At 40.4% G+C, this 24,661-nt stretch overlaps 2 protein-coding genes across 6 annotated transcripts in view; both read left to right on the forward strand.

The window, feature by feature from the left end:
• mafgb (v-maf avian musculoaponeurotic fibrosarcoma oncogene homolog Gb) overlaps positions 1-3,836 on the forward strand; it is an 18,432-nt gene extending 14,596 nt beyond the window's left edge. For 2 of the 3 annotated variants that reach the window (XM_042485965.1, XM_042485967.1), the window contains exons 2-3: positions 1,592-1,657; positions 2,120-3,836. In XM_042485965.1, coding sequence (XP_042341899.1) covers positions 1,622-1,657; positions 2,120-2,608 — 525 coding nt within the window. In that variant the 5' untranslated portion in view covers positions 1,592-1,621 and the 3' untranslated portion in view covers positions 2,609-3,836. Of the gene's footprint in view, positions 1-1,358; positions 1,419-1,591; positions 1,658-2,119 lie in introns of those variants that run through there. The other variant, XM_042485968.1, reaches the window with a different exon arrangement.
• Positions 3,837-11,453: 7,617 nt separating this feature from the next.
• Positions 11,454-24,392, forward strand: si:ch73-100l22.3. Of its 3 annotated transcripts, XM_042485428.1 has the most exons (10): positions 11,454-11,857; positions 12,700-12,825; positions 13,049-15,611; positions 16,816-16,943; positions 20,012-20,113; positions 20,596-20,712; positions 20,834-20,935; positions 21,103-21,219; positions 21,715-21,797; positions 22,925-24,392. In XM_042485428.1, exons 1-10 carry the CDS (start codon positions 11,729-11,731, stop codon positions 23,082-23,084), a joined length of 3,627 nt encoding a protein of 1,208 aa, XP_042341362.1. In that variant the 5' UTR covers positions 11,454-11,728; the 3' UTR covers positions 23,085-24,392. The 3 variants fall into 3 exon arrangements, 2 of the variants coding, with proteins under 2 accessions (XP_042341362.1, XP_042341363.1); XM_042485429.1 differs by lacking the exon at positions 20,012-20,113; XR_006105797.1 differs by lacking the exons at positions 20,834-20,935; positions 21,103-21,219; positions 21,715-21,797; positions 22,925-24,392 and having other exon boundaries at positions 20,012-20,221; positions 20,596-20,662.
• The last annotated feature ends 269 nt before the right edge of the window (positions 24,393-24,661 follow it).

Here is a 24,661-nt window from a genome sequence, read left to right on the forward strand (position 1 = left end):
TCTCATTCAGGAGTATTAGATATGGTTTGGCTGAGAAGCAGGTGTTTTTATTCTTTGAGGACAACCGCATTTCGCCGTTCATTAGGTAGCCAATCAGATTCAAGCACATCCTTTCGCTGACCCCCCTCATGCCCTGTAGGCTTACCTCAGCCTGCAGTTATGATTTGGGCAAACCCTCAGCTTTTAGCTTCAGACGATAGAGGGTTGAAAGTGGTGTAAAAACAGAGAGAGAGGTGAAATAAAAAAGTGACAGAGGAGAGCAGATATTTACACGGCAGGAGAGGAGAGAGAGCGAGAGAGAGAAGGGGGGAGGAAGGGGTGAGAGAGTGAGATCAGGAATCTGCTGAGTCATCATGACTGGTCTCATGATGATCCCTCAGCAGCAGCAACAATAGCCGCCCTTTATTGAACACACACACACACACACACACACACACACACACACACACACACACACACAGGTCTGAGAGATGAGAGCCAGAGCAACGCACCACACAAAGCGTCTCATTGAAAGCTTGTGGAGATGCTCATCTGTGGAGCTGTGCGCTCTAAGGACTGATCTCATCTTTTGCACTTCCAGGCTTGCTCTTTGTTGACTTCTGATTCACACTGTTCTCTCCATCCTTTTGTCTCTTGTTTCCACTTTAGTATAAATGCTTATACATCATTTTATTTGGTCCACCTTCATTTTTATCCCTACTAGGTGTAGGTTTATTCTATCTATTGTTCTACTTTAGTGATACTTAATTTACTGCCCACGGGCCAAATCTGGCCCTGATAGGGGGCATAAAACAGCATTAAAATAGAGCTTGTTTATTTAAAAAAAAAGCCAGTGAAGGATCCCCTTCACCCCCCAAGAGAGGTCCTAGAGAAGCCCCTAATGACCTAAAATCCTAAAAGCATCCTAAAGTCTGAGAAATATCCTAAAATCCTACAGATTTCCTAAATCCTAGAAATGTCTTAAAATCCTCAAAACATGTATAGAGCTGCTGCGACAGGCCCCTGCCTTCCTGTTGTTTTGCAAAAGTGGTCTCCATGCAAAGTAAGTTGTGTATCCCTGCTCTACTTGCTGCCACAGTCTCGGGTAAGGTGTGTGTATGTGTGTGTGTTTGTGTGTGTTGGGGCTCTAACTGTTGGTTTTCCCCCGGAGTCCTTCCCACAAATTTTACCACTTCCTCTTATTTTTACGCTCATTTCATTCCTATTGGCCTGAAGCCAGCCAATAAGAGTTCAACAACACAAAGGTAGTGGGCACTGACGGTGTAACCACCAGGAAACAGGAAGTCAGGGAAATTCTCTGAAAAGTTTGTGTCACTTTCACTCATACACTGTGAAACAGACGTGTGATAAACTATAACATGCTCACACAACAGAGGTCCAACAGTAGATTTAAATTTGGTGCGTCTCCACTTGTCCTGGTGGGTATTAACACACACACTTAGTATATTAATATTCATCATAAGTAACTGGTATTGTTCTTAAACACTCCTTTTTTAATGTTTTTATTCTGTTAACTGGCTTTACTCAGAACTTTGGCTGCTTTCTATGGTGTTTTGTTGCTTATGTTTTGTACTCTCTTGTGTCTGCGTAGGTCTGTTCAGAAGAGCAAGGCTCTTGTGGCATGACGACGACTAACAAAGGAAATAAAGCCTTGAAGGTAAGAGAGTTTAAACTGGATTCTCTGTATTTGATAAGCTCTTCAGTCTCTGTCTTACAGGATTTACATGGTTACATGAAAAACCTGGAAAAGTCATGGAATTAAAAAAGTAATTGAAGGTTTTGGAAAAGTCATGGAATTGTGTTCTGTATAATGAAATTGTGACAGTAATCTTCTGTGGATAAACTTTCACGTAATGTAACATAATGGCAAATTGATTTGCTGTAGCATTACGTAGCGTAACGTTCTGTTTGCCATCGTGTACGTTTCAACATTTTCTCCCTGGGTTCATCTCTCCCTTCCTGAATGCCAGCTGAAATGTTTGATTAGAATTCTAATCTGATATATTTCATTAACGCCAAGTAAGAGGGGCAAGAAAAAAATCTTAAGTAAGGGTCCTTGAAGTGTCATGGAGATTGGGAACCCTGTTCTTACTCCCCTTCTTCCTCCTGTTTCCTCCAGGTGAAGCGTGAGCCGGGGGAGAATGGCACCAGCCTCACAGACGAGGAGCTGGTGACCATGTCAGTGCGAGAGCTGAACCAGCACCTCAGAGGGCTCACCAAAGATGAGATCCTGCAACTTAAACAACGGCGGCGCACCCTGAAGAACCGGGGCTACGCTGCCAGCTGCCGGGTGAAGCGGGTCACCCAGAAGGAGGAGCTGGAGAAGCAGAAGGCCCAGCTGCAGCAGGAGGTGGACAAACTGGCCAATGAGAATGCTTCGATGCGTGTGGAGCTGGACGCTCTGAGGTCTAAGTACGAGGCGTTACAGACCTTCGCCAGGACTGTGGCACGGAGCCCCACCGTTGGGGTCGGGGTGAGGGCTGGAGGGGGAGGAGGAGGAGGGGGAGGGGTGGCGTCGTCAGTCATTGGCCCACTCATACCGGGGAAGATGGCAACAGCGACGAGCGTGATTACAATAGTGAAGTCAAAAACAGATGCACGGTCTTGAGGGAGGGAAAGATAGATGAGGGTGCGTCGGGATGGGGTTCAGCTGCGACAGAGCAATTCTTCTTCTATGCCGGCCACCTCTCCTCCACCTGCACTGACGTCAAACAGCTGGGCAGTCTCGATCGCATGGCGGCAGCATGTTCCCGTCAACTGTCTCAGAGCAGTGCAGGTGAAGGAAAGGATGGACGCAGAGGAATATAATTGAGACTATAAAGATGCAAGTCCTTGGTCAGCGTATGATCATTTAGCACAGGACAGATACACAGGGTTCCAACGGTCACTGAAAGCCTGGAAAAGTCAAAGAATTTGTTTTATTCCAGGCGAGGGGAAAAAAAAGTCAAAGTATTTAATTGCCCAAAACACTGGAAAAATCATGCAATTTTGTTTTGTTGCTATTTATGTAAGTCAAAGTGTTCAGTGTCAAGTTTTACTGCTGGTATCTAGATATCTGTAAAAATCCTGTCATTCATTTGCACACTAGATATGAAGCGGACGTTTGCCTGAACAAAGATGTAGAATGCCTGAATTCGTTCGTACCATAGGCTTGGGTGGTATACCTTCCTGAAATTTCACCAGGATATATGATATATGGCGGTATAAGTGTGTAACGCCAACCGGTATTAAGTGCACCACTTACAGTCTTACTTTCAGCTTTTCAGTCTAATAAATAAACAATAGAAACCTAATATTCTCACACCTGTTTTCCTTATGAAACAGGGAAATACAACTGTACACTTCTTGAATTTGACTTTCTCTCTGTCACGGAAGACTAACAAGGCTTAATTGTCTTGTTAACTCATCATAAAACACATTTCATTCAAACAGAAATAGACAGAAACAAAATAAAACTCTCCAAACCGTCTTGGTTACTCGTTAGTTATGTAGTTAGTAAGTCCACTGTTAGAACAATTCACCAAGTTGGATGTGCCGTTGTTATCCACCGGCTGCTTACAGTCATGTATCTTATCCCTCCACCTCTATGTGTTGTGTTGTCTTTCAGCTTGGCTGCCTATTCCACTAGTGGAGACTGGGGACTGAGCTTTGGTGGGGCGTGCTGTGCACTACATACAATGAGTTTATTAGAGAGAGGAGCATTGTATTATGATGGTATTGAAAAACATACATTGGGATTTCTAAATACCCTGGTATACCGTGATACAGTGATACCGCCCAAGCCTAGTACACCAACAAAAATGGTCAAACACATGCTTTACATATTAGAATCAGGGAGACAGTATATATATATATATATATATATATATATATATATATATATATATATATATATATATATATATATATATATATATATATATATATATATATATATATATATTGTTAGTTAAAGAGAAGTAATTGGATTAGATTGACACAAAGGCTTTCAAAACAAGATTTTATGTGACCTGCAGATTTCAGTGGCTGAAGAGAAGTCCCATCATGCTCCACCTAGCCAAGAACCTTTTCAGAAAAATACTATAGAAAATATATATATTACACAATGGTGGTTAACTGTATTTCTACTGTTTTGTACTGTGTTGTCATTCACATGAGGTCCAAAGTGTATTCGCTGTGTGTCAGTTGTTATATATCAGGAATTCTGTGAAATTCTGTGGCACGTGTTCGTTTTGGTATTGCTATCTTTAGTTAGCTGTATTTTTTCTACAGTTTCTTCACTTTCTATGTCCAGCTCTCTTTCTCTCTTGCCTATTGTTTCTCTGTCCTTCCATTTTTCAATTCTAACTGGTTACCATCATTACACATAGTACTTCCTGGATCTAACAGAAAGAGGAGGGAAATGGCTATTGATATTTACAAAAAAAAAAAGCAAAAACATAGAGAGAAGAGGAGATAAGGTTACTGAAAGTCACAGAGCTTATCTCAGTTTGTAGGAATTTTCAGGGAAATGGTCGTTTGAACACCAGAGCTGAATTAAGATAAAGCTCTGTCTGTTTGAGCTTCTCTCAAAACAATACACAACAAAATTGGAAGGGCAAGTGCCTTGGTCTCCAAATGATATGCATCAAGTCAAGAGGACACGAGGGACTGTGGAAGGACGGTGGAGATTCAATGCAGGTGTTAGCTTATACCTGTGCTTAATGTGAAACACTGACCAATCAGGAATCAGGTTGTGACAACATTTAACTCTGGCTGTGTGTTGTTGTATGAGCTGTGTAGTAGCAGGATTAATAATATCAATAACACCCATTTATGTGACTTGGCAGCTCAATTCCTTTAAATGAAGTCTGCAAAATAGCTCAATTTATCGCACAGAACGGGCTTTTTAATGTTCTGAATAAAAACCCTGTTTGTGTGAATTACCTGGTTTGCATGTTAATGAATTTGATTGGCTACTGACTCTGAAATCTAGGTTATTACACCTACAGTGACATTCTTGCCTCAAATCAAAGTGTTTCGTTGTTGCATTCCTCTTGCTTTTTAACCACAAAGCTCACTTTGCAAATGCAAGTGTGATTTCTGACAATGCAGTCAGCCAGCAGAGATATTCTCTGAACTTCCAGTCACACAAATGGGATGTCATTTCACATGAGTTTTACCATAAACAGTAGTCTTACGTGGTGTTCTATACTCCAACAATCTGTGTCTATGTACGGTAGAGTCTCGAATTTTATAAAGACAATTATCTTTGCATTGTTTGTAACAACCTGTAAAAAAAAAGGTATAACAAAATCTGTTTGATATACAGTATCTCTCTATTTTGCAATTGTACCAAAAGTGGCTTAACTACTGAATAGCTTTGTTCTTTCTCTAGTGACTAGGCACGTGTGTGTAACCGTGTGGTGTGCCGTGTAGGTATGTGACGAGGTAACTATAACGTTCACTATTTCATGGATATGACTTTGATCCTTGTTTGAGTTCAGGCCGAGGCGGGTGATGACACTGTGGGTAACTGCACTCTTTTCTCTAATCATAAGATCTTTGTCCTCCCGGCCCCGTCATTCAGCTCCAGCACTGCAGACGTGTTAGATGGTGTGTTTATCTGCTCACAATCTGTGCTCATGATTTGTTCACTTTAGCTTTGGCAGACCCATTTTCTGTATTTCTAAACAGATCTGTGCGGCTGTATTTCAGTCCTTGCAGTGTTAAGAGCTTGTTAGAGTGACCGATGAGATGAGGAAGTGTTATGGTTAACCTCATAAGCTTTGTGATATTGTGTATTCAGGTCATCTGGCAACGTAACAGAGATATGAAACTAAGCAGCATCACCCCTACTCCTTCAATAAGTTATTTTTGTAGTGTGTGATGAAAATACTTGTTTTTGCCGTGTACATTTTATATAGTTCTGTATATATAATGTTCCTGTTTTGTTTGTTTTTGAATTGTTCTGTAAGTGTCAGGGAAGTGAAACAAATTTGTTAATGTATTTGGTGTTTTATGAAGTGAAAATAATGTATTCTGCTATTTAATGGTTTGTCTGTCAAAGAGTTAGGTTTACTTTACAAAGTACAATTGCCTCAAATTGTTTTTTTTTTTTTTTGTTTTTTTTAACTACTGGAAACCTGATTTAAATCATTTACCAACATAGAAGCAATTTACATGATAAAGAAAAAAACGGTACATACATGCAGCCTTTTACCTGAACTGCTACTTTTCCACTGTGAAGAAAAAGGGGTTAACTAGCCTACTGCTGTGCAGTTATTAAGATTAGCAAGCTATGTGTGTATCTGTACCTTATTTTAATGTAACGTGAACAATGAGCAAAAACATTGGAAGGGGAAATGGGCTGAAAAATATTATTTCTCCATATTATTTCTCTTCACACCAACGTGTACGTTCAGTCAGTGAAATTAGAGAACTACACATGTCAAAATGAAATGTCCAATCCATTTTTTTAAACATCTTATTATCACAAGAATATGTTCAATGTTGTTCAGCTACAAGCAAAAATAGTTATCACGCTAAGTCAGTATCTTTATGTATGTGCTCTGTATTTGTTGCTTTATACGATCATATTTGATTTTCTACTGAATCTTTTCCTTACATTATTTCTCTGTGGTTTGCTCTGTTGTTTCCTGTCTTTCTTTTCATTGGCTTGTTAAATTGTGTTTTTTTGCGGACAAGTCATCTGTAGTATACGTGATCATGATTGCATAACGTAGAAAGAAACACGATGCAAAAGCAAAACGTGAAACTTCCCGGAACTTGTCAAAGTGTACGTACTGTATATGTGCCGCTGTCAAACAATATGTTTCCAGGCAGTATTTGTGTGCCATTCTTGTTCAAAAAGGATGCATACTGTGTAAGCAAACATGGTGGCTGCTGTTTAATAGACATCTCTAATTATGCAAACTGTGTAGGGCAAAATAAGACCTCCTGCCACACAGGAGCAGTGATGCTTTTGTAGTCGTCGTGTCACGTTTTCTGTCTTATAATTGCAGGTGCTTGTGTGATGTGACAAAGTTAAAGAGCTTATATACAGAGTGTTTAGTCAACATGGTTTTAAGTGGCAGTGCCAGTTTGTCTCTGTTTGAATCAGACTTACATGTTGTGGCTGACATTGTTCTTTCAGAGTGCCACTTACCGGTTAAAGGGTAACTTAAGGAACTTAAGGATGTTTTTGTGTCCAAGCAAACAAGTTTTGAAATTGGTTCAAAACTGAACAATCGTGCTGCAGCTGCAAAATAGGCTGTACTGTTACCACGTTTTTCATTAATTTATATCCACTAAAGAAGGGGAGAAAAATCAATACAGCGTAGTATTGCAATATTTTGTGTGGCGATATCATATGGATGCATGGATGCCAAGTATCATTAATATAAGTTGACTTTTGGTAACCTACAAGAATAATCACCAACACCAACAGCTTTTACAGTCCACTAGATACAATTTATCTTGTCTTTTTGATCTTTATCATATCTTATCTTTTATCTTCATCTTATTTGATAAAACAGAAGTTTTTTTGGGTGGGGTCATAATTTGCAGGAAAAAAAAGGTAATAAATTGCAGTATATAGCAACATGTTTAAAATAGCAAAAATATTGCACCGTGACTCCAAACCCTTACTGAAAGCATTTGGTTTTGCCACTGACAGGCTTCAATACTTATTAGAAATGTCTTTCAATTTATGGAAAGGAACCCTACAGAGATAGATCTCTTTGTTAAAGGGTAAGATCATTTTTGTTTAACCAGAAACTGCCCCAAAATTGCTATTGCAGTTTAAAAACTGTTGTTTCCATTAGTCACTTAGACACAGAAACATGGGAAACTAGAGACCATGGTGAAAAAGTTACCCTTTAACTGTGAAAACATAAAATCATCAAATAACTTTGCTCCATTTTAGCAGTTTGAGAAGAAGACAAACATACTGTAACTGTCCTGCAAGGCCTGGAGTTAAACCGAAGAATATCATCATTCTCGTCCTCCAGTATTGAATATCTTGTGGTTTGTTGTATTTCTCTTGTGTGAAGCAGTGTGTCAGGTCAGGGTGTTTTGCGTTTAACCAAATGAGGTGAAAAATTATGAGTTTACTCCTAATTTTCACTCAGCAGACACAATCAGCTGACAACTGGTGATCTTTTGTTATTATCAGGTGGGGCAGCTTGGTAGCTATTCATAACAGAGTTTATGAGCTTGTGAGACACGCTGACCTTATTTTCCGCTGCCTGTACAGGGGTCATACCCTTATGAAAAGACGTTTCATCACAAACCCAAGCAACAGCTCCTGAAGCACATCTATAAATATTTTACAGAGGCAGAAAGGAGTGGTGGAGACACATCTGATAAAACCATTTCCCACTCCACTTATCCCATCCCATTTTTACAAAGTGTTAGCGAGTTAACTCAGCAGGCTGCCGAGCCATTCTTCAAAGCATCCGATTCTTCTGGAAGATGCAAATCATTAACTCCTTATCTTGCTGCTTGGCCAATCGGTATGTAGTCATTCGGTTGTTTTCCTGTCCAGTGAATCACGCCACCGGACTCTAAAAGCCCTTTCACCCACCTCCAATGCCGATCGATGAGAGTAAATGAACCGAGGATTCCTTTGATCGTTTGTTTGGTGTTTTCATCAATAAGTATGTTTGTTTTGTACCCTCTTCTGCTGCTCTCTCTCTCTCTGCTGCCCTTATCAGTTGCACAGCCTCTAACATTAAATTCTTACTCAGAGCTTAGGTAACACATCATGTTAACTTTTTTTTTTTCATTGTAACAGTCTCATGTTTTTCCCATCAAACCACACGTGTCTGCTGGTGAGCATTTGGCCGGGTTATTAATGGGGATATTTTTGTGTTTCTAAAAGTATATAATGGTCAGTTTAAAGCTATAGAAAAGTAATGATTTTGTGTGAATATGGCGTAGCCTATTCAGAAGAGCCCTTGTAATAGGAAATTCTGTGTTTTGTAATATTTCTGTATGGGGTGTAATAAATTATTCTACAACAGTACTTTCTATTGGAAAATACTTAAAAATGTGACAGTCTTTGTAAGTATTTATCTTCAACTAAATTATTGTACTTTCTTTTGCAATTTGTAGATACGTAAGTGATGATGACAAGGTATTGGTAATCATGAAATTAACTGTTTCATCATCGGTCTGATGCATCTTTTAATTTATTGATGTATATACTGTATGTTTGTTGATAAACAGCTTACTTTATTTTGTATATGACCAATAAACATGTTTTGAAATGGAGCAGCTTTTGTGTGGGAATAATGTGTTTTTAAATATATCGGAAAAATAATGCCAGAGTAATTTTAAATGAATAAATGAAAAGGTATTTCAGACATGTGAAAACAAAATAACAAACAAAAAGTTAGATTAGTTCCAACAAATAAGCAGAATAGAGTGAAAAGTAAAATAAAAATCAGCTTACAAGCAGTGACATGCCCGAAAAGGAGTAGGTAGAAGCTTACATTTATTTCATCCTTCCTCTTCTCCACAACTCAGTAATTACTCTTCATTTTATATAAAGGTATTATATTATATTATATATATTTCAAGCCGATAGGATGCATTTAAAATTAGTTCAGCAAGTTGATCATTACTAGTTAAAAACACAGTCACTTAGGTTAGCTATCTTAATTATTGTCATTACCAAAGAGCCATTTTCATGAAATAAATGTCTGCAATAAAAATATAGTTCTGTCGATGTTGCACTTATATCCTGCTCACTATATTATAGGTAAATTGGGCAAAACAGACCTCCCTAATTAAGTCTTTTAATTTTTAATCGGTAACATTCAATAAATCAACTTTTTGTAGAAAGGGTGTCCTCATTTCTTTGTATAAAAATATAAAGAATTAATAATTTACCACAAATGGCCTTTTTACAGCCAGAAAAGTCTACACGCAGTTTTTGCTCTGACACTCAAAATATCAAGTCTGTGCTGCTGGTGTATAAAACAAAAAGAAAAAATACTTATAGCCTATAATACTGAATATATAACATTTTGAAGTATTATTTCTGATATGCACTTTATGACCATTAATCTTTGTCAACATTTGTCAAAATCCTTAAGACACCATTTAAACCTTTTTTATCACAGCAGATATTTTGACATGTCCGACACAGGTGTAACTATTAACCATTAATCGCTGCATTGCATTGTAGGAGCTGCTGTAACAGAGACTTGGTTAATGTAATTGGTTTCACCTGTGCTTTTTCTACCATGACAAATTAATAATTCTTCTGTGAAAAAAGGTCCATTTGAGCTCACTGACTTAAACATAGCCTACACTAATGCACTGGTTCCCAACCTGTGGTTGTGACACCCTGTGGGTCACCACAGCTCCAGGGAGGGTCATGAGGCTTTCTTGATTTTAATGGGCGCAAGGAAACTTTTAAAATATACTGTATATCTACAGGAAGGCTATATACAAGCATGTCATTATTTCGGTGAAGAAAATAGTGAAATTGTTCATTTAAAGTTTAGATATAAACTTAAATTTTACAAGACAGGGGCACCCTTGTTGTGCATGAGAAAAGTTTGCAGTTAAAACAATCAAAGAGAATAAAACACCCAATTTCTAAAAACAAGACACCTATTAAATATATATCATTACTAAAAAAAAAAAAAAGAAAAACCTTATACAGCATCCCCCCAAAAATGGAATTTAAGGGAAATTAATCTCTATAATATTTTAAGAAACTAATCTGCTTAAATTTCATCCAAATCCCTCATTCTACACAAACTTCCTGCAGTTATTGTGTTCACTGTTTGGGTTATCTGAACAGTATATACAGTATATAAGTCATGTACTGTACACTTATTATGTTTTGAATATTTTCAAATATCTATAAAATATGTCACTTAGTCAGGCATTGTCAGTTTAATCAATGATCAATAGAAGGGGACCCTCAAGGAAAAAGGTTGCACTAATCTAAGTTATGTACTGTATTATATTAAATATGGACTCTACATATTTAAAATGAGACTGTGTATAATTAATAATCTTTTTAAAATTTCCTGGGTTCCAAAATTCAAGGTTGAAATGCGCTGCACAATTTGTCCTAACACAGTTGTTGTCCTCGGTGAAAGGCAGCATGTTGGTGTTTAGCCAGTCGAGTCTGCAGGTGGCGCTATCCAGTAACCAGCACAGCTCCACGGACAGCCGCCGCGTTATACGCCTCATTTATACCAGCTTCGACGCGATATCGTCGACAAAGATGAGGAGGTTTTTATATTTTATATATTAATATGATACGATCCTTTGTGAACCAAAGTCGTGTTTTGCGTTTAACTTGCTATACTGGTTGTTTAATGTGGTCTAATCCACATCCGCGCGGGGAATCCAGTCCGTGTTTTGAGAGCGTTTGGACGGTTAAACTGTCATCGTCGCTCCGGGAGGAGGCGGGTAAAAATGTAAACACAGATCCATCCTGAAGGATTTTTTGTTTCATAGCTTGCTATACTTTATTTTGTCGCTTTTTTACCATAAGTAACGCTGTGTTGCTGCGCTACGTTTCCTCCTGTTACGTCTTGTGTTAATAGAAATTAATTAGATAAGTCTTCAGTTTGGTAGTAAAAGCAGCTAACCTGTTAGCTAGCTAGCTTGCTAGGGTAACAGCAGCTAACGTTAGCGACAGTCATCGAAGATATCGTGAATATATCAGCGATAGTTAAACTAGAAATCGGGACTGCCTAACGTATCCTGATGCATCTCGATGGAGGACTATGACAAGTTTGTGCAGCATCGTCTCTCCCATCTGAGGCAAAGTGAGAGGCAACACAACAAAACCCCCCCAGCATCCTCTCTCATCCTCTTCTATGGACGACCCGTCCTTCCTCCTCTGGTATGAGCTCTGCTTTATGATATTTATGTTAAAACCGACATGATCGGGGTTTAATCTCTTAAAAGGAGACGCAGTTGAAGTGTACAGCACCTTTTTGTTGTGTCTTTGTTGTGTATCAGGCTGGTGTGAAATTTGCTCATGATGTGACTAGAGCCTAAACAGTTAGCACAGACAAATAATGCAAACCTGATAATTATTCATAAAATAAAAATGCCACATTTTTCCAGTTTGTCAGATGTTAGGCTTGCTGCTTTATCATTGTAGAGTTACTATCACGTTTTGTGATATGCTGAATATTGTGGTAACATATGTCATTTATTACCTTTCCTTAAGGAAGGAAGAGAACCTTGTCTGTTTTATCTAATGAGATCGGTTTTAAAGATAAAGTTTTCACTGAAAACATTTTATTTGCAGCTAAATGTATCTAGTATACTGAGAAAAGCAGTCAATTTTAGTTTGTTGTAGAAGACTAACAACAGTTGCATTTACATATGTATAATTTATATAATAAGAAATTCAATATTTGACATCCTGTTATGAGTTTAAAAAATTGCCACGCAAGATATTGCCATACTGTCTGTGCTGTATCATTATCCCCCACCCTTTAAAGTTAGTACAATATAATATAATATATAATATTTTGAGTGTTGGTTGGACAAATCAATCTTAGGAAGTCATCGTAAAGGGGGCTCTGGGAATTTGTGACAGACACCTGTCACTTTAAGTAAGTGGTTCTTTGAAAAAATAAAGAACAGAATAATCAATAATGAAAAAAAGTTATTAATGCCAGCCCTGTTTTTTAGCATACGTGACATCTCATGTCTGCTTTCTGATGATAACAGCTGTCAGCGGAGCAGAGGAAGGAGATGCGGCAGCACCGAGATGCAGCACAGGAAGCGGCTGTCTGCAGAAAACTGAAGCATGATTCAAGAGTGGCCTTTGTGCAAACTATCCTGGACAGTGTTCAGGTAATATTAAAGTCCTGACTTTACAGCTGTGCTCCTGGGGAGCCTGAGATGTTCCTATGTTTGTGTTTTGCTTAAAGATAAGTTACACTGCTTAGTTTTATACAAACATACTCTAGTTCTTTACTGTGGAACATTATTTTCTTTCATATAATGACTTGTCATTCCCACTTGAAATGTAATCAAATGAGAAAACTCCTTGTCTCTGATCTCTTGATATTTGCAGCTGAGGAAGATGCCAACACTGGAGGAGTTGCTTCAAGAGTCAGAGATGAACACAAAATCTTCATATTCCCATGACACCAGCGGTGGATCAGTGTCGAAGAGCAATTTTCTCATTGGAACAAAGGATAGTCTTTCACTCCCACCATCACCTGAAAGGACAGAAAAGGATGGTGTTTCTTTTACTCCGTTTACATCAACCACATATAGTGCCTTTTCTGCCCCTGATGCCATACCTCAGCAGAGTTACCAGGAAGGATGCCTTAATGGACAACTTTACAAGCAACAGGGATCACAGTCCCCTAATGGTGCGAGCCACCAGTCGTTATCTTCAGGTTACATAACGTACGAGAATGTTGAAAACACCACCAGCGTCTCTGGAAGAGTCGATGCAGAGATAGAGAGCCTTAACTTTGGCTCCTCATATAATATGAGCGGCTTTTTCCTTCACAACACCTCAAACACAATCGCCAAGATGCCAGATATTATTAGCCACCCTCCCATAGATGGAGATGAGTTGGAAAGGAGCGGACTGGAAACATCGTTTTGCAGTAACTTTATAGAAGTAAAAGACATCTGTTGCACTTCACTCCAAAATGATTCAGTCACGTGTGACCATTTAGAGAAATCCGAAAGCACTCATCGAGACAGCACAGAGGGTGGAGATAACCTTTCCTTTTCCACAGTACTTGACCTTGATGAAGAGCACAGTTTGGACAGAATTGAGGGCTCAGCCTCTTCATTACAAAACAGTGGCTGCTCAGACAATCCAGAGTTATCACAGACGTCAAGCACTCATCACAGTCCAACAACAGAGCTGCATATTCAGCACGACCCCACAGATCCAGAACCAGCAGACAGCAGTGAAGACCAAGCAAAGCCATCTGAGGAGCCCTATCGTCTAAGCCTCCAGGCTTTGCTGAAGAAATCTCAGGAGTATCGGCGGCGCCAGCGAATGATTAGGAACCAAGCCAAAAACACTAAAATTCCAGAGAGAGCAAGGGTAGAGGAGCAGAGCCTCTCTGATAAGGAGAATGACGAGTTCCCTCACAAGGGGACGGTGACCACAGAGGGGAGGAAGACTAAGGAGAGAAAAGGCATTTTTATTCCGCCTGTGAAAACGTCGAAGAAATCCTGGGAAAATGAGAGGAGGGTTGAGAGTGAGATTTTTGAGGAAAAGGCGAACTCTAAGTCTGAAAGCAAAAATTCAACAGGAGATGAAAATACTCAGGAAATTACTTGTGTCAAGGAGGAAACAATTGTCAAAAATAATAAGCGAAACATTTCACAAGCGGTTATTACAGAGCACGAGCAAATCAGCACCTTCCCTCAGCAACAGTCAACAGAGTCCTTGCCCACTCAGGAAGCCTTTCACTTGACCAACTGTCCTGCAGCTTTTTTTAATAAAGTAGGGAAATATAACACTATCCCAGCCCCTAATTTCTGTAAGAGTCCTGTGCGCTGCAAAAGCAAAGGCACTATCCAAGAAGCTTTTGATGGGGCGGAGACCTCAAAGAGGAAGGTTTTAGTCGATACCCGTTTGATGGAAGACCACAAGGTGGATGAAGTTAACCTGGGACATGGAAACAGTCCCACAGCGGCTCCTTCCAACGTGAGTCTCATGGTTAAGGCTGACGTAACAAGTGTTTCAATCAAGAATTCACAGCACATAGATCAGCTGGAGTCCAATCTGTCCGGTCTGAAAGTACTGATCTCAGATCTGGAGTCCACACTGACAAAAAATTCAGAGGATCGCAGCCAAACTGAGAGCAACACAGAAAGTGAGTTCAGTTTTAGAGGCATCAAGCACTCCCATCGAAGTGATAGTGACTATTTTGAGGACAAACCGAGAGATTGTGATGAAAGCAGCGATGCAGAGCAAGACCAAAGGTACGGAGAGTGGCCGAGAAAACAATCAGACAGTTTCCAGAATGAGCATGAAGATACAGGACCTGAACCGAGCATCAGTGACGCAGACGACGCTCCTGTCAAAGTGCAGGTGAAAGAAAGTGAGGCAGTTAACGTTAGTGAGCTCAGGCTAGTAAAAACCTTAGCTACAGAGAGAGCAAAGGAAACAGGGACGTGTGAAGGAGGACTTACAAAAAGTCATGGACAGCATGGCGGCTGTAGAAAGCCCTCAGCTAAATGCCTCCTCTCTGTAACACAGCAGCTGCGAATTCCTGACGTATTCAGAAATGTTCCACCTGCAACCGCCGCTGCACGGAAAGCCTCAGTGCTCTCCGATACCAGCAACCATTCAGCTGAAGCTAAGAACGAGACAGAAGGTCACAACTCTACCCAATCGCCATCTCTAAACCAGTCGTATGATGTGGACTCACCGTCTGGCCTGTGGCTTCACGAAAGGTCCGGGTCAGATGCAGGCTCAAAAGGTCATCTTGCTCAAGAGAAACATCTGACTCCAGAGAGTGGCGGTGAGGGTCAGGGCAGAGTTTCCAGGGTTAAACGGAGACTGCTCATGCACATGTCAGAGGAGACACGGGAAAGGAGTGCAGATGCCGGCAGAGGAGCAGGCTCTGCGGTCAGACCCACCTCCAGCACTCCTACAGGTAAGACCAGGACGATAGCGGGACAGAGACGTCAATGTGAACAGAGTCTGCATGCACAGAACAGTGTTTTTAGGGTGCAAAGACATTTAGAAAACCAAAATAGAATGAGTGGTACAAACTAGGGGTCGACCTTCAGGGCCGAAGCAGATTATTAGTAGTTAATAAGATAGATAACCGATATTTGGATGCATTTACAATAAAAACAAAACTTTGTTTAAATGCCTTTAGCAAATGTTGAGTCAAAACTGAAATATAAAACATCATATACAGCAAGTTCCCAGCAACTTCACAACTTCACGGGTGAAAATTTAAATTAAAAAAATGAATAAATAAAAATAGCTCCCTGAGCTTTTACAAAGTAAAAGTTCCTTCCATGCTGACACTTTGTTTGCACTTTTTAATGAGTTCATTTTTATCAGCAATCATTAATATAATATGCTGCTACAGATAAATGGCAAAATGCCAAATATTGGCCCCGAAAAATGGCCAGGCTGATAATCTGTCCACTCCTAGTTCAAACATGACTCAACATCAGACTAAGAACAGCATGAACACCCTTAGCTGGTCCTCAGGTTCAGGACTGATATATTTTTTGTATTTTAAATGATCTTCAGTGTATCAGGAGCACAATGTTCATTTTCGTGACCTTTTTTGGGGTCCTACCTTAGGCGAAGTGTGTACAGTACAGCGCTGTTACATGCAAAAAAAATATCATATCTATACATATGCAGAATATAGATCAGAACCCAGCATACTCTTAGCCCATATGTACATGATATAACTAGTTGCATAACATTCGATATTAAAAAAAATGTATCGTCGACAGAAAATTGCCTTTGGTTAGAGGCTCAAACAACATGAAAAAAAATCAGTCACACCCATGAGACTTACATAAAATCCCACAATCAACAGTCCATCGAGCAATAAAAACGTGTGCAAAGCTACATTAAAAAAGTAGTGACTGTTTTGCCTTATTTATAAAATATATTAAGCTGGGAATAAAAGAGTTTTTGTAACTTCTCCTTTTGGCCAGAGGTACTCTGAAACATTTGGCTGAAGGGAGAAGCTGAAACAAGTGTTGAGGGGGGTGTGAACGGTCCTCAGTGATGCAGTCTGCCTTCTACTGTATGAAGTCCAGATTTTGTCTTGCCAACAGTTTTTATTCACACAAAAAGTGACCACATGTCATAATTACTGCTTTTAGCCGTGGTGCGGCGGTACGAAGGCCACGGCAGTGAAAAAGACATGCAGGAACAGCTGAAACAGGCCCACGCTGCTCAGATCAGAGCCCTGCAGGATGAGCACCGCAGACAACAGGAAGAGCTGCTGCAGGTGAGACAGTGGAGATGGATTGTTGCTATTACCGGGTGAAAATAATATTGAAACGACAGATGTTAAAATTGAGATATGTGGCAATATTTTATATTTTTCTCAATTTGTCATCAAATACCATGAAAAGACTAAAACCATTGACCCCTCTAACAAATACTGCCTGTGTGGCCAAAGTCTGATTAAGCTTATAAAGCTGATATTGATCCGTCCTGAAGACTCCACTGTTGTCCAAAAAATAGTCAATCCCACACGATCTCGCTGCCAGATACTCGCTAACGTACAAAATCCATGCCTAAAAAAACAGGATAATTGTAGGTCTTGAAAAGTATTCAAATCAAGGCCTTAGAGGGTATTAAGTCAAATTTCATTTCATTCACCTATAAGCTACAAGTGGGACAGTCACAGGGGAATGTGAATGCAGGAGGCAAATTGATTCATTAGTCTGAAGAATTATTGTTATATCCAGCTTGGAAATACTAGAAAATTCTGATATAGACGTCAATTAACTTATACTTGAAGAGTAATGGTATGCCTTATTGTCTTAAATGGTTACGTAGGAGCTCGAATGTGTATTTTCCTGTGTTGTTTATTTGTTTAGGCTGCACATGTTCTTTAGGTTACCATCCTGTGTGTGGTTTCACATTATTTCACCTGTTTACTCAAAGACAAAGAGGATGGGTTTGGCTCCAGTATCTTCTGTTGACCATCTTGCTTTAGTTAGTCCAGTTCTAAGTATTTTGGTTTAATAAACTCCATACAGGGTTCCCACGGTTATGGAAAAGCTGGAAAAGTCATTTCACAATCATATTTTCTAGGTCTGGAGAGTCATGGAATTAGTTGAAATCATTGAAAGTTGAGGAAAAGTCCTGAAATGTTGTAGTGTGTTATGAAATCGTCCCAGCAATCCTCTGTGGATAACCTTCCACTTCATGCGACAAACCTGCAAATGTAGTAGCTCTGTCATCATCATCGATGTGTGACTACATACGTTTCTTCGTTTTCTCCCCGCGTTCTGTCCGTCCCTCCATGTATGCCAGGGAGCTGAAATAATTTGTGAAGAGAGTTAGAATCTGATATGTTGAAAAACACCAGGCCAGTGGAGCAAGATTTAAAAAAAGTAATACGGGTCCTTGAAAAGTCATGGAAAGATTTGAAATGTTGTCCATTAAATGTGTGGGAACTTTGTCCAGAAAATGTATTTGGGCTTTAGCATGGATTTGTTTAAATGCGTCACAATTAAGAGCCTACGTAGCCTCTAAGCGGCCTTTTTCATTGATAGTGGTCACTATAGTTTACATTTTAAAATTTTTTATAAAAAATGAAATTGCATCATATTTAGTGTCGAAAGCCAAAAAAATGTTTTATTTGATTTGATGAGCACTGCAGAAACCCTGAAAATAGTCCCCAATAAATGCACTATTTACTCCTGTTTAAATGTAGGATATCTTGCTGTAGGGAGTTATTTAGCCGTCTTTAATAACCACGTTAACAGCCTGTGTGGAGAGATGACGCAAAGGTCCTCAGCTGAGGTTGAGTTGAAGACGTTGCGGTTCGTGGTTGGCATCCCAATCCCTCAGACACGAGGGAGCCCCATGAGATTTGCTGACAGCAAGAACAATATAGAAAAATACCAGCTGCACCCTTTAAGTTTTCTCCTGACTCGTCATATAAATATGTTCCATACCTTCAATATCATAAACAAACCACGAGAAGAAAAAGAAAACCTGAATGTCCCAACAAGACAATTATTATGAGTCTAAACATGGCTCAGACCCAGTCATACTGATACTTCCTTCATCCCATTGGTCGGCCTCTTGCATTAAATTGCATCACCTATTGCTGTACAGATCTGGCGCGACGTAATTCCCGTACAGCCACTATAATTCACTCTGCCCAGGCTTTTGACTCCACCCAAAGTCACCTATGATAAATTAAAAGAATTAATGTGTTCCCATCTTTTTTTAAAATACAGAGTTTCTAACCAATTCACTAAGCTGTGATATAACATTGACCCCAAATGTTCTTTTGCAACCGCAGGCAGACCTTTTTAAGGCTCTGGCACTGCTCCATATGTGGGCACACGGACACACATGCTGTCGCCCTACCTGTTAGAGCATGCGTCTGGAGAGCGAGGTCGTGGGCAGACTACAGACATCTGCTCATTACAAGAGACCTTCAGACTCTCCCCAGTTAAAAAAAACCACACACAGGGATTCTACCATAAATGTTTCATTACACCCCTAAGAGGCGAGCTGGCATGGTCGCCTGTTTCTGTGTGTGTGTGTGCGTGCACGTGCAAGACTTCAAGGACGCCTGCTGTTCTCTGGCAGTCAGTTCTTGTGTCTTCAGCTTGGGTCTGTATTTGTTCTTGGCCACTGTCCTTGCCCTATTAATCACGGTCTCTGTTTAATTTATGTATCCTTAACAACAATATAATTAACATAAGCTGTTTAAAAAAAAAGACTTCTTTTTTGACTCCCCTCTGTCCTTCCATCATTTGTGGTGTGATGACAGAGTGAGCTGGCTGGACTATCTGGTAGAGGGAGGAGGGGACCGAGGGAATTGACACAGAAAGGGAAAGGATAATTTGTTTAATTCATGAGCGTCTGTGGTTAAGTGCCAGATCGTCCCGTCGAGTGCCACCGCTAATGGTCCCCTTCCCTTCTCCTTTTTTTTTTCCTCTTCTCTTCTCACATCCCACTCTTTGTTTTGTCTCATACCTCCTCCGACGTCGTTTTTACTCTCTGGCTGTATTAATTTTCTCCATCTCTCCTGTCTCATCATCCCCGTCATCCCTCTCCTCCTCCTCCTCCTCCTCCTCCTCCGGTCCCTCTCTCATCTCATCCCTCTTGCCTCTGTGCCCCATCTCTCCCCTTCTGTCTCTTTCTCTCTACCCTCAATTAATTTCTTCCTCCTGCCTCATTTGCTGTCCTTTCCAATTCAATATTTTCCAACCTTGCCTGCTCCCAAATGCATGCATGCGTGTCTGCACACACACACACACACGTGCACTTCTCCTATTCGTTCCCTCCACCCTAATGTCTTTTTCTCCTGTCTGTCTCTCTCAGGCGTTGGCAGTACGTTACCGTCTCCTCCAGAGCGTGTCCTTCCCTTGCTCCATGTCAAGCTCACGTCTCGGGGACACGGTGACCTTTTCTGCTCTCGCTCAGGTATCACCATCACAATTGTTGTGACTAATGTCAGTCACTGATGCGAAAAAGCTTGCCCTGCTTATCCCACAATATTTTTATTCATCACCCGCTAGCTGACACACTCAGGTGAGACATACACTCCCCCCTCGATGTCTTAATCCTTATCAGTAAACCCTCCCGTCTATTATTACTCTCTAATATGGATTCAAGAGCATCAGCTAAGCTTCACTTACACTATCCAACAAACATGTCCCTTTAATGCAACAGCTTCAGAATCAACAAGTGAGTGACACATTATTATTCTGCTTATTATTGTTACCTATTATAATGATGAGTCCACTTGCGTTGATGCGCTAAACAGATGCCAACCAAAAGACCTTGAGAATCTGCGTGGGAAATTAATTGGTTGTCATTGATGGAATTAGCATTCTCCTCTCTCTTCCCCTCTGGTCCTCATTATTCACCCCACTCATCGCTCCCCTTTTCCTCCTCTTCCTCAGCCCTCCGGTCCACTCTCAGAGCGCTACCGCCCCCTGCTGCTGGCAGTCGCGAAAGGCTTTCTAGCTCGCAGGCTGCTGAGGACCGAGAGAGTGGCGCAGCTGGTGCGCACCATCAGGGTGAGCGGAGACAGCAGTGTCAAGTCTGTCACTCTCATTTTTTATAGAATGAACAAAAACAGTCAGTGTGTGTGTGTGTGTGTGTGTGTGTGTGTGTGTGTGTATGTGGGTGGGTGTCTAGGACACTCATCAGTTCCTGCAGGCCCTCCAGCAGCAGAGCCCCGGCAGAGGAGAGCTCTGTAGCAGACAGGACCTTTTATTGCAGGAGAGAGTCGCTCTGCAGGTATTAAAGCAAACACGTGTCGTAAACATCTGTTAACCTTTCTCCTCTTCTCCGCTACGCTGCCATCCGAGCAATTATTCCCTCCATTAGCAGTTACCACAACAGATACTGTGATTACACGCATCCATTTAAGCCATCGTCTGCTTTGTAATTGTTTCCCCCTCCAGCTGCGCGCCGCACGTTACGAGATCCACGACGTATTCTTCAGCCTGTCAGCTGGGGAGAGGATGCAGCTGATCGGCTGGGACAGAGAGCTGGTCAGGGAGCGAGAGCTCAGACGACAGGTAACCTTTTGAGAGGCTGTGTGTGTGAGCTGTGGGGGAAGTCCTGTAAGTGGTACGGTTAGGGCTGACTTTTTTTATTGAAACACTGGCATCACAGACAGGTGTAAAACAGTGTGAGCGTGCACCACTGGGCCAAAAGTAAACACTACACAGGAATATCAGGATTTAATTACAGCCGCTCTGATCCAGGTCTAATTATTTAAACTACCATTATGCTTTTAGTGCAATCCAGACCTTTCGGGGCATCGACACTTCACACAGCTTCACGAGGTTTCTGGTGGATAATAACAGTGTTTTATTTTTCCCAGAGCAGGACTTATGTTGTTGATCTCATTTCTTTAAAATAAGCAGACAGGACTGAAATATTGATACTGTACTGTTACAATGTATGGCTCCTTTCTACTGATGAATGTTGTGAGTATTATAATGTACCTTGCTGGTAGTGCAAACCTTAATGTATTATGTGCTCTGTTTGCGTGTGCATCGCGTGTTTAGGGCGGGCACGCAGGCCATCCCAGACGCAAGAGCTCTCTGTCAGCTGCAACACAGAAATCACTGGAGAGGAAGAGGGGAGTGATGTGAGTTTTCACTGGATCGGTGCTGCTTCCTGTTGTTTTTAGATCCGTGCAGGTCAAGTGTTGTTGTGTTTACAGGTATTTATAAAGCCACATGTGTACGCTGTTACTGCCAGTACAGTCACAATACACGATGAGTGTGCATCACCAACACAGAGTTGATACCAGTGTCTCCACTTGCACTGCATTCCAGTACCCATACTACTGCACTCTTTAGTACGACATAAAAAGATTTAGTGTGTCCCAAAACATAGTATGTCAAATGCAGTGTGCCATAAGAAGCTCTGCACTGCAGGAGATACACCACATCGACTTAGCTGCACGCAGATGACAGCTGATTGACAACTGATAGAAGACGCAAAAATAATAATAAAGATAACCAAAAACAACAAAAGGCATGAATGTGAGAAGTGCATGTGTAATTTTAATGATGTGAATGTTAGAGTCTACAATGTTTAACGATAAACATTGCAAAGTAACAACAGGGGAACTCTTTGGGTTGACCTTGAGTGTTGTCAAGTAATTAAGTTATGATCTGCTGCGTTCCTAATCCCAGGCTTTTCTTTTTTACTTTAAATTTCGCAGTATGGACTGCGACGTGTGTGAGTGAGAGGGTCAAAGTTCGAGGCACATTGTTTGGACAAAGTAGTATGTCCCAATTATGTACCTACTCTATAACCTCTTCAACAGGGGTGCAGTCTCCTCCAGGCGGTCCTCAGATTGGCTGCAAGAGAGCCACCAAGTTATTGTGTGATCATTTTTTACACGCTACAGTACATACTGAAAGTAAAGACAAAAAGTATGCAATTTTGAACACGTGGGTGCTTTATGCTGAATTGTTTGTGGCTGTGCCTGATTAAAATCTCTCACTATTACGGAGTGCTCCCACCGTCACAATAAAGTATGAACCCAACCTTTAAAATCTGTTTTATTAGTGGATTTTTCACATATATTTCTTAATGCTATCACACATTTTTCAGAAGTTTTCCCTAACGAGGCAGCCAGCTGAAAAAGCACTGCTCAGCTTAACCCTTTAAGTGAATTGAACATCTTGCATTACAGGCTAAAAAAATCCTTTTTGTTAACAAGCGGTACCTTCAACGGTGGCTAAAATCTTCTCTTCCCTCCAGGATCCAGAAAAAAGCAGCAGAAAGACACACGGGAGTTGCCATGAGGACCGGACACAATAGTGGATTCTCTGCTGAGCAGCCGCTGGAAACCAAACGAGGACAGTTCAGAGCAAATCCTCAGAGGGTCCCCAAGAGCACTAACTCCTCCAGACCTCGATGACACCTATCTTAATTGGCCCCAGTGAGGACTCCTAATAAGGCCTCTAGCGCTCACATAAATATTGTATAACTACTTATTTGAGAGTTTCCAAATCCAAATTTGACACGTAGCGTTGTCATCATTTTATTTCACATCTTGTGTGCTTTGAATTTTTTTACACTCTACAGCAAGGTTTAATACAGTGTTGACAGTTCCACTCCTCCACTTCAGCGTAGTTTGACATCAAGCGGATGCTCAGGTGGGAATAAAACGTCATAAAAGCTCCGTCAGTAACAGAAATTCTTTTCCAGGTCTGCGGCCAGTATTTTTCCACAATCTTCACTGGTATGATGCTGCAGATGTGCGTGGAACAGGTGTTGAGTTGGCAAAAAAACACCCAGTCTGGCGTCTTTTAGCTGAAGAAGCTCTGTGCAATGCACCTCATAGATGCTATGTTTATGACTCACAGCAGACGTGTCATCTCATAGCAGAAAAAGAACAGGTGAAATAAATAAGGCTCTGTTTCATTTGGATCATAATGTTGAGGCCATAAGGTGGATGTTACGAGATCATTAGCGCAGGTAAGCAGCAAAAATATACACAGTGCATGCAAAACAAATAGCCTTTCTTGGGAATTAGTTGGTCATTTTACTTCCTGCTGCTAAAAAGTACTTAAAAAAATCAAAGTATTAAGGACAAGTTACTCATTGTCCAACTGCAAGACATTCAACCTGTGATTAGGTGTTGCAAAGGTACATTGCTTTGTTCTGAGGGGTAACAACTTCAGAAATAAGCATGTAGTCAGTCATACTTGTGAGTCGGCATGAACAATGCTCCATCCAAATAACTCACTTAAATGCAGCTGTGTTTAAAGTAATTAACTGCATCTGTGCTATGGCTCCTGGGAAAAGGGTCTGTTAACCAAGGAATTAGTTGTTTTGCGTGTCATTGTTTTTTCGGTTGTCTAATGTTAAAATATCTGCTTCTGAATTATTCCGTTCCTTCAATATATGTGCCTGGTTTATTGTCACCAAAAACAGACCATCTCCTGTTGTATTAGCATCTTAAAGTCTGTTAGTATGTTTGTAAATGCTTCTCATATGCAGGAACTTTAATATCCAGCTCCAGATCTTAGTGTTTTTGCAAATACTTGAATAGTGTGCTACTCCCAGGTGTTGCCTTAAATATTTTCCAAGTGTGTTTGGGATCACTTGTCAGCCAAAACACCTGTAAACCTTTGCATTTTTGTATTCTTATAGACTTTGGACCTGTTTTATATGTTATTTATTTGTATGTGGTTGGTAATAAATGCTTTTTAACCCTCTGAAACCTGGTTTGACATCAGTTTTTTTGTGCTGCATTCAGATGCCTTTGCAAGTGTTTAAACCTTTGAAATATGAGCAAATTGGTTTGCTTTTTTTTTCAAAAACAAGGTGGGAAAGGTGATGAGTAACTTGTCCAAGAACTGTTCTGCAAACTGCATGAAATTAGTAGCTTTGTGAAATTATTTTTAAAAAGATAGCAGGGTAAATAAAATTGTAATTATTATAATTTTACATTTAGAACTATTCTGCAAACTGCAAGAATAGTATAAGTAG

This window comes from Plectropomus leopardus, chromosome 4, assembly GCF_008729295.1.
Source record: "Plectropomus leopardus isolate mb chromosome 4, YSFRI_Pleo_2.0, whole genome shotgun sequence".
NCBI classification, from domain to species: Eukaryota; Metazoa; Chordata; class Actinopteri; order Perciformes; family Serranidae; genus Plectropomus; species Plectropomus leopardus.

What these genes read in the sequence shown, in the direction of transcription:
- si:ch73-100l22.3 (XM_042485428.1), top strand. Translation starts at nt 11,729, where the DNA reads ATGGAGGACTATGACAAGTTTGTGCAGCATCGTCTCTCCCATCTGAGG. An exon ending in CACCTCCAGCACTCCTACAG is followed by an intron (nt 15,612 to 16,815) that starts GTAAGACCAGGA and finishes TACTGCTTTTAG; the next exon opens with CCGTGGTGCGGCGGTACGAA. An exon ending in AGGAGAGAGTCGCTCTGCAG is followed by an intron (nt 20,936 to 21,102) that starts GTATTAAAGCAA and finishes TTCCCCCTCCAG; the next exon opens with CTGCGCGCCGCACGTTACGA.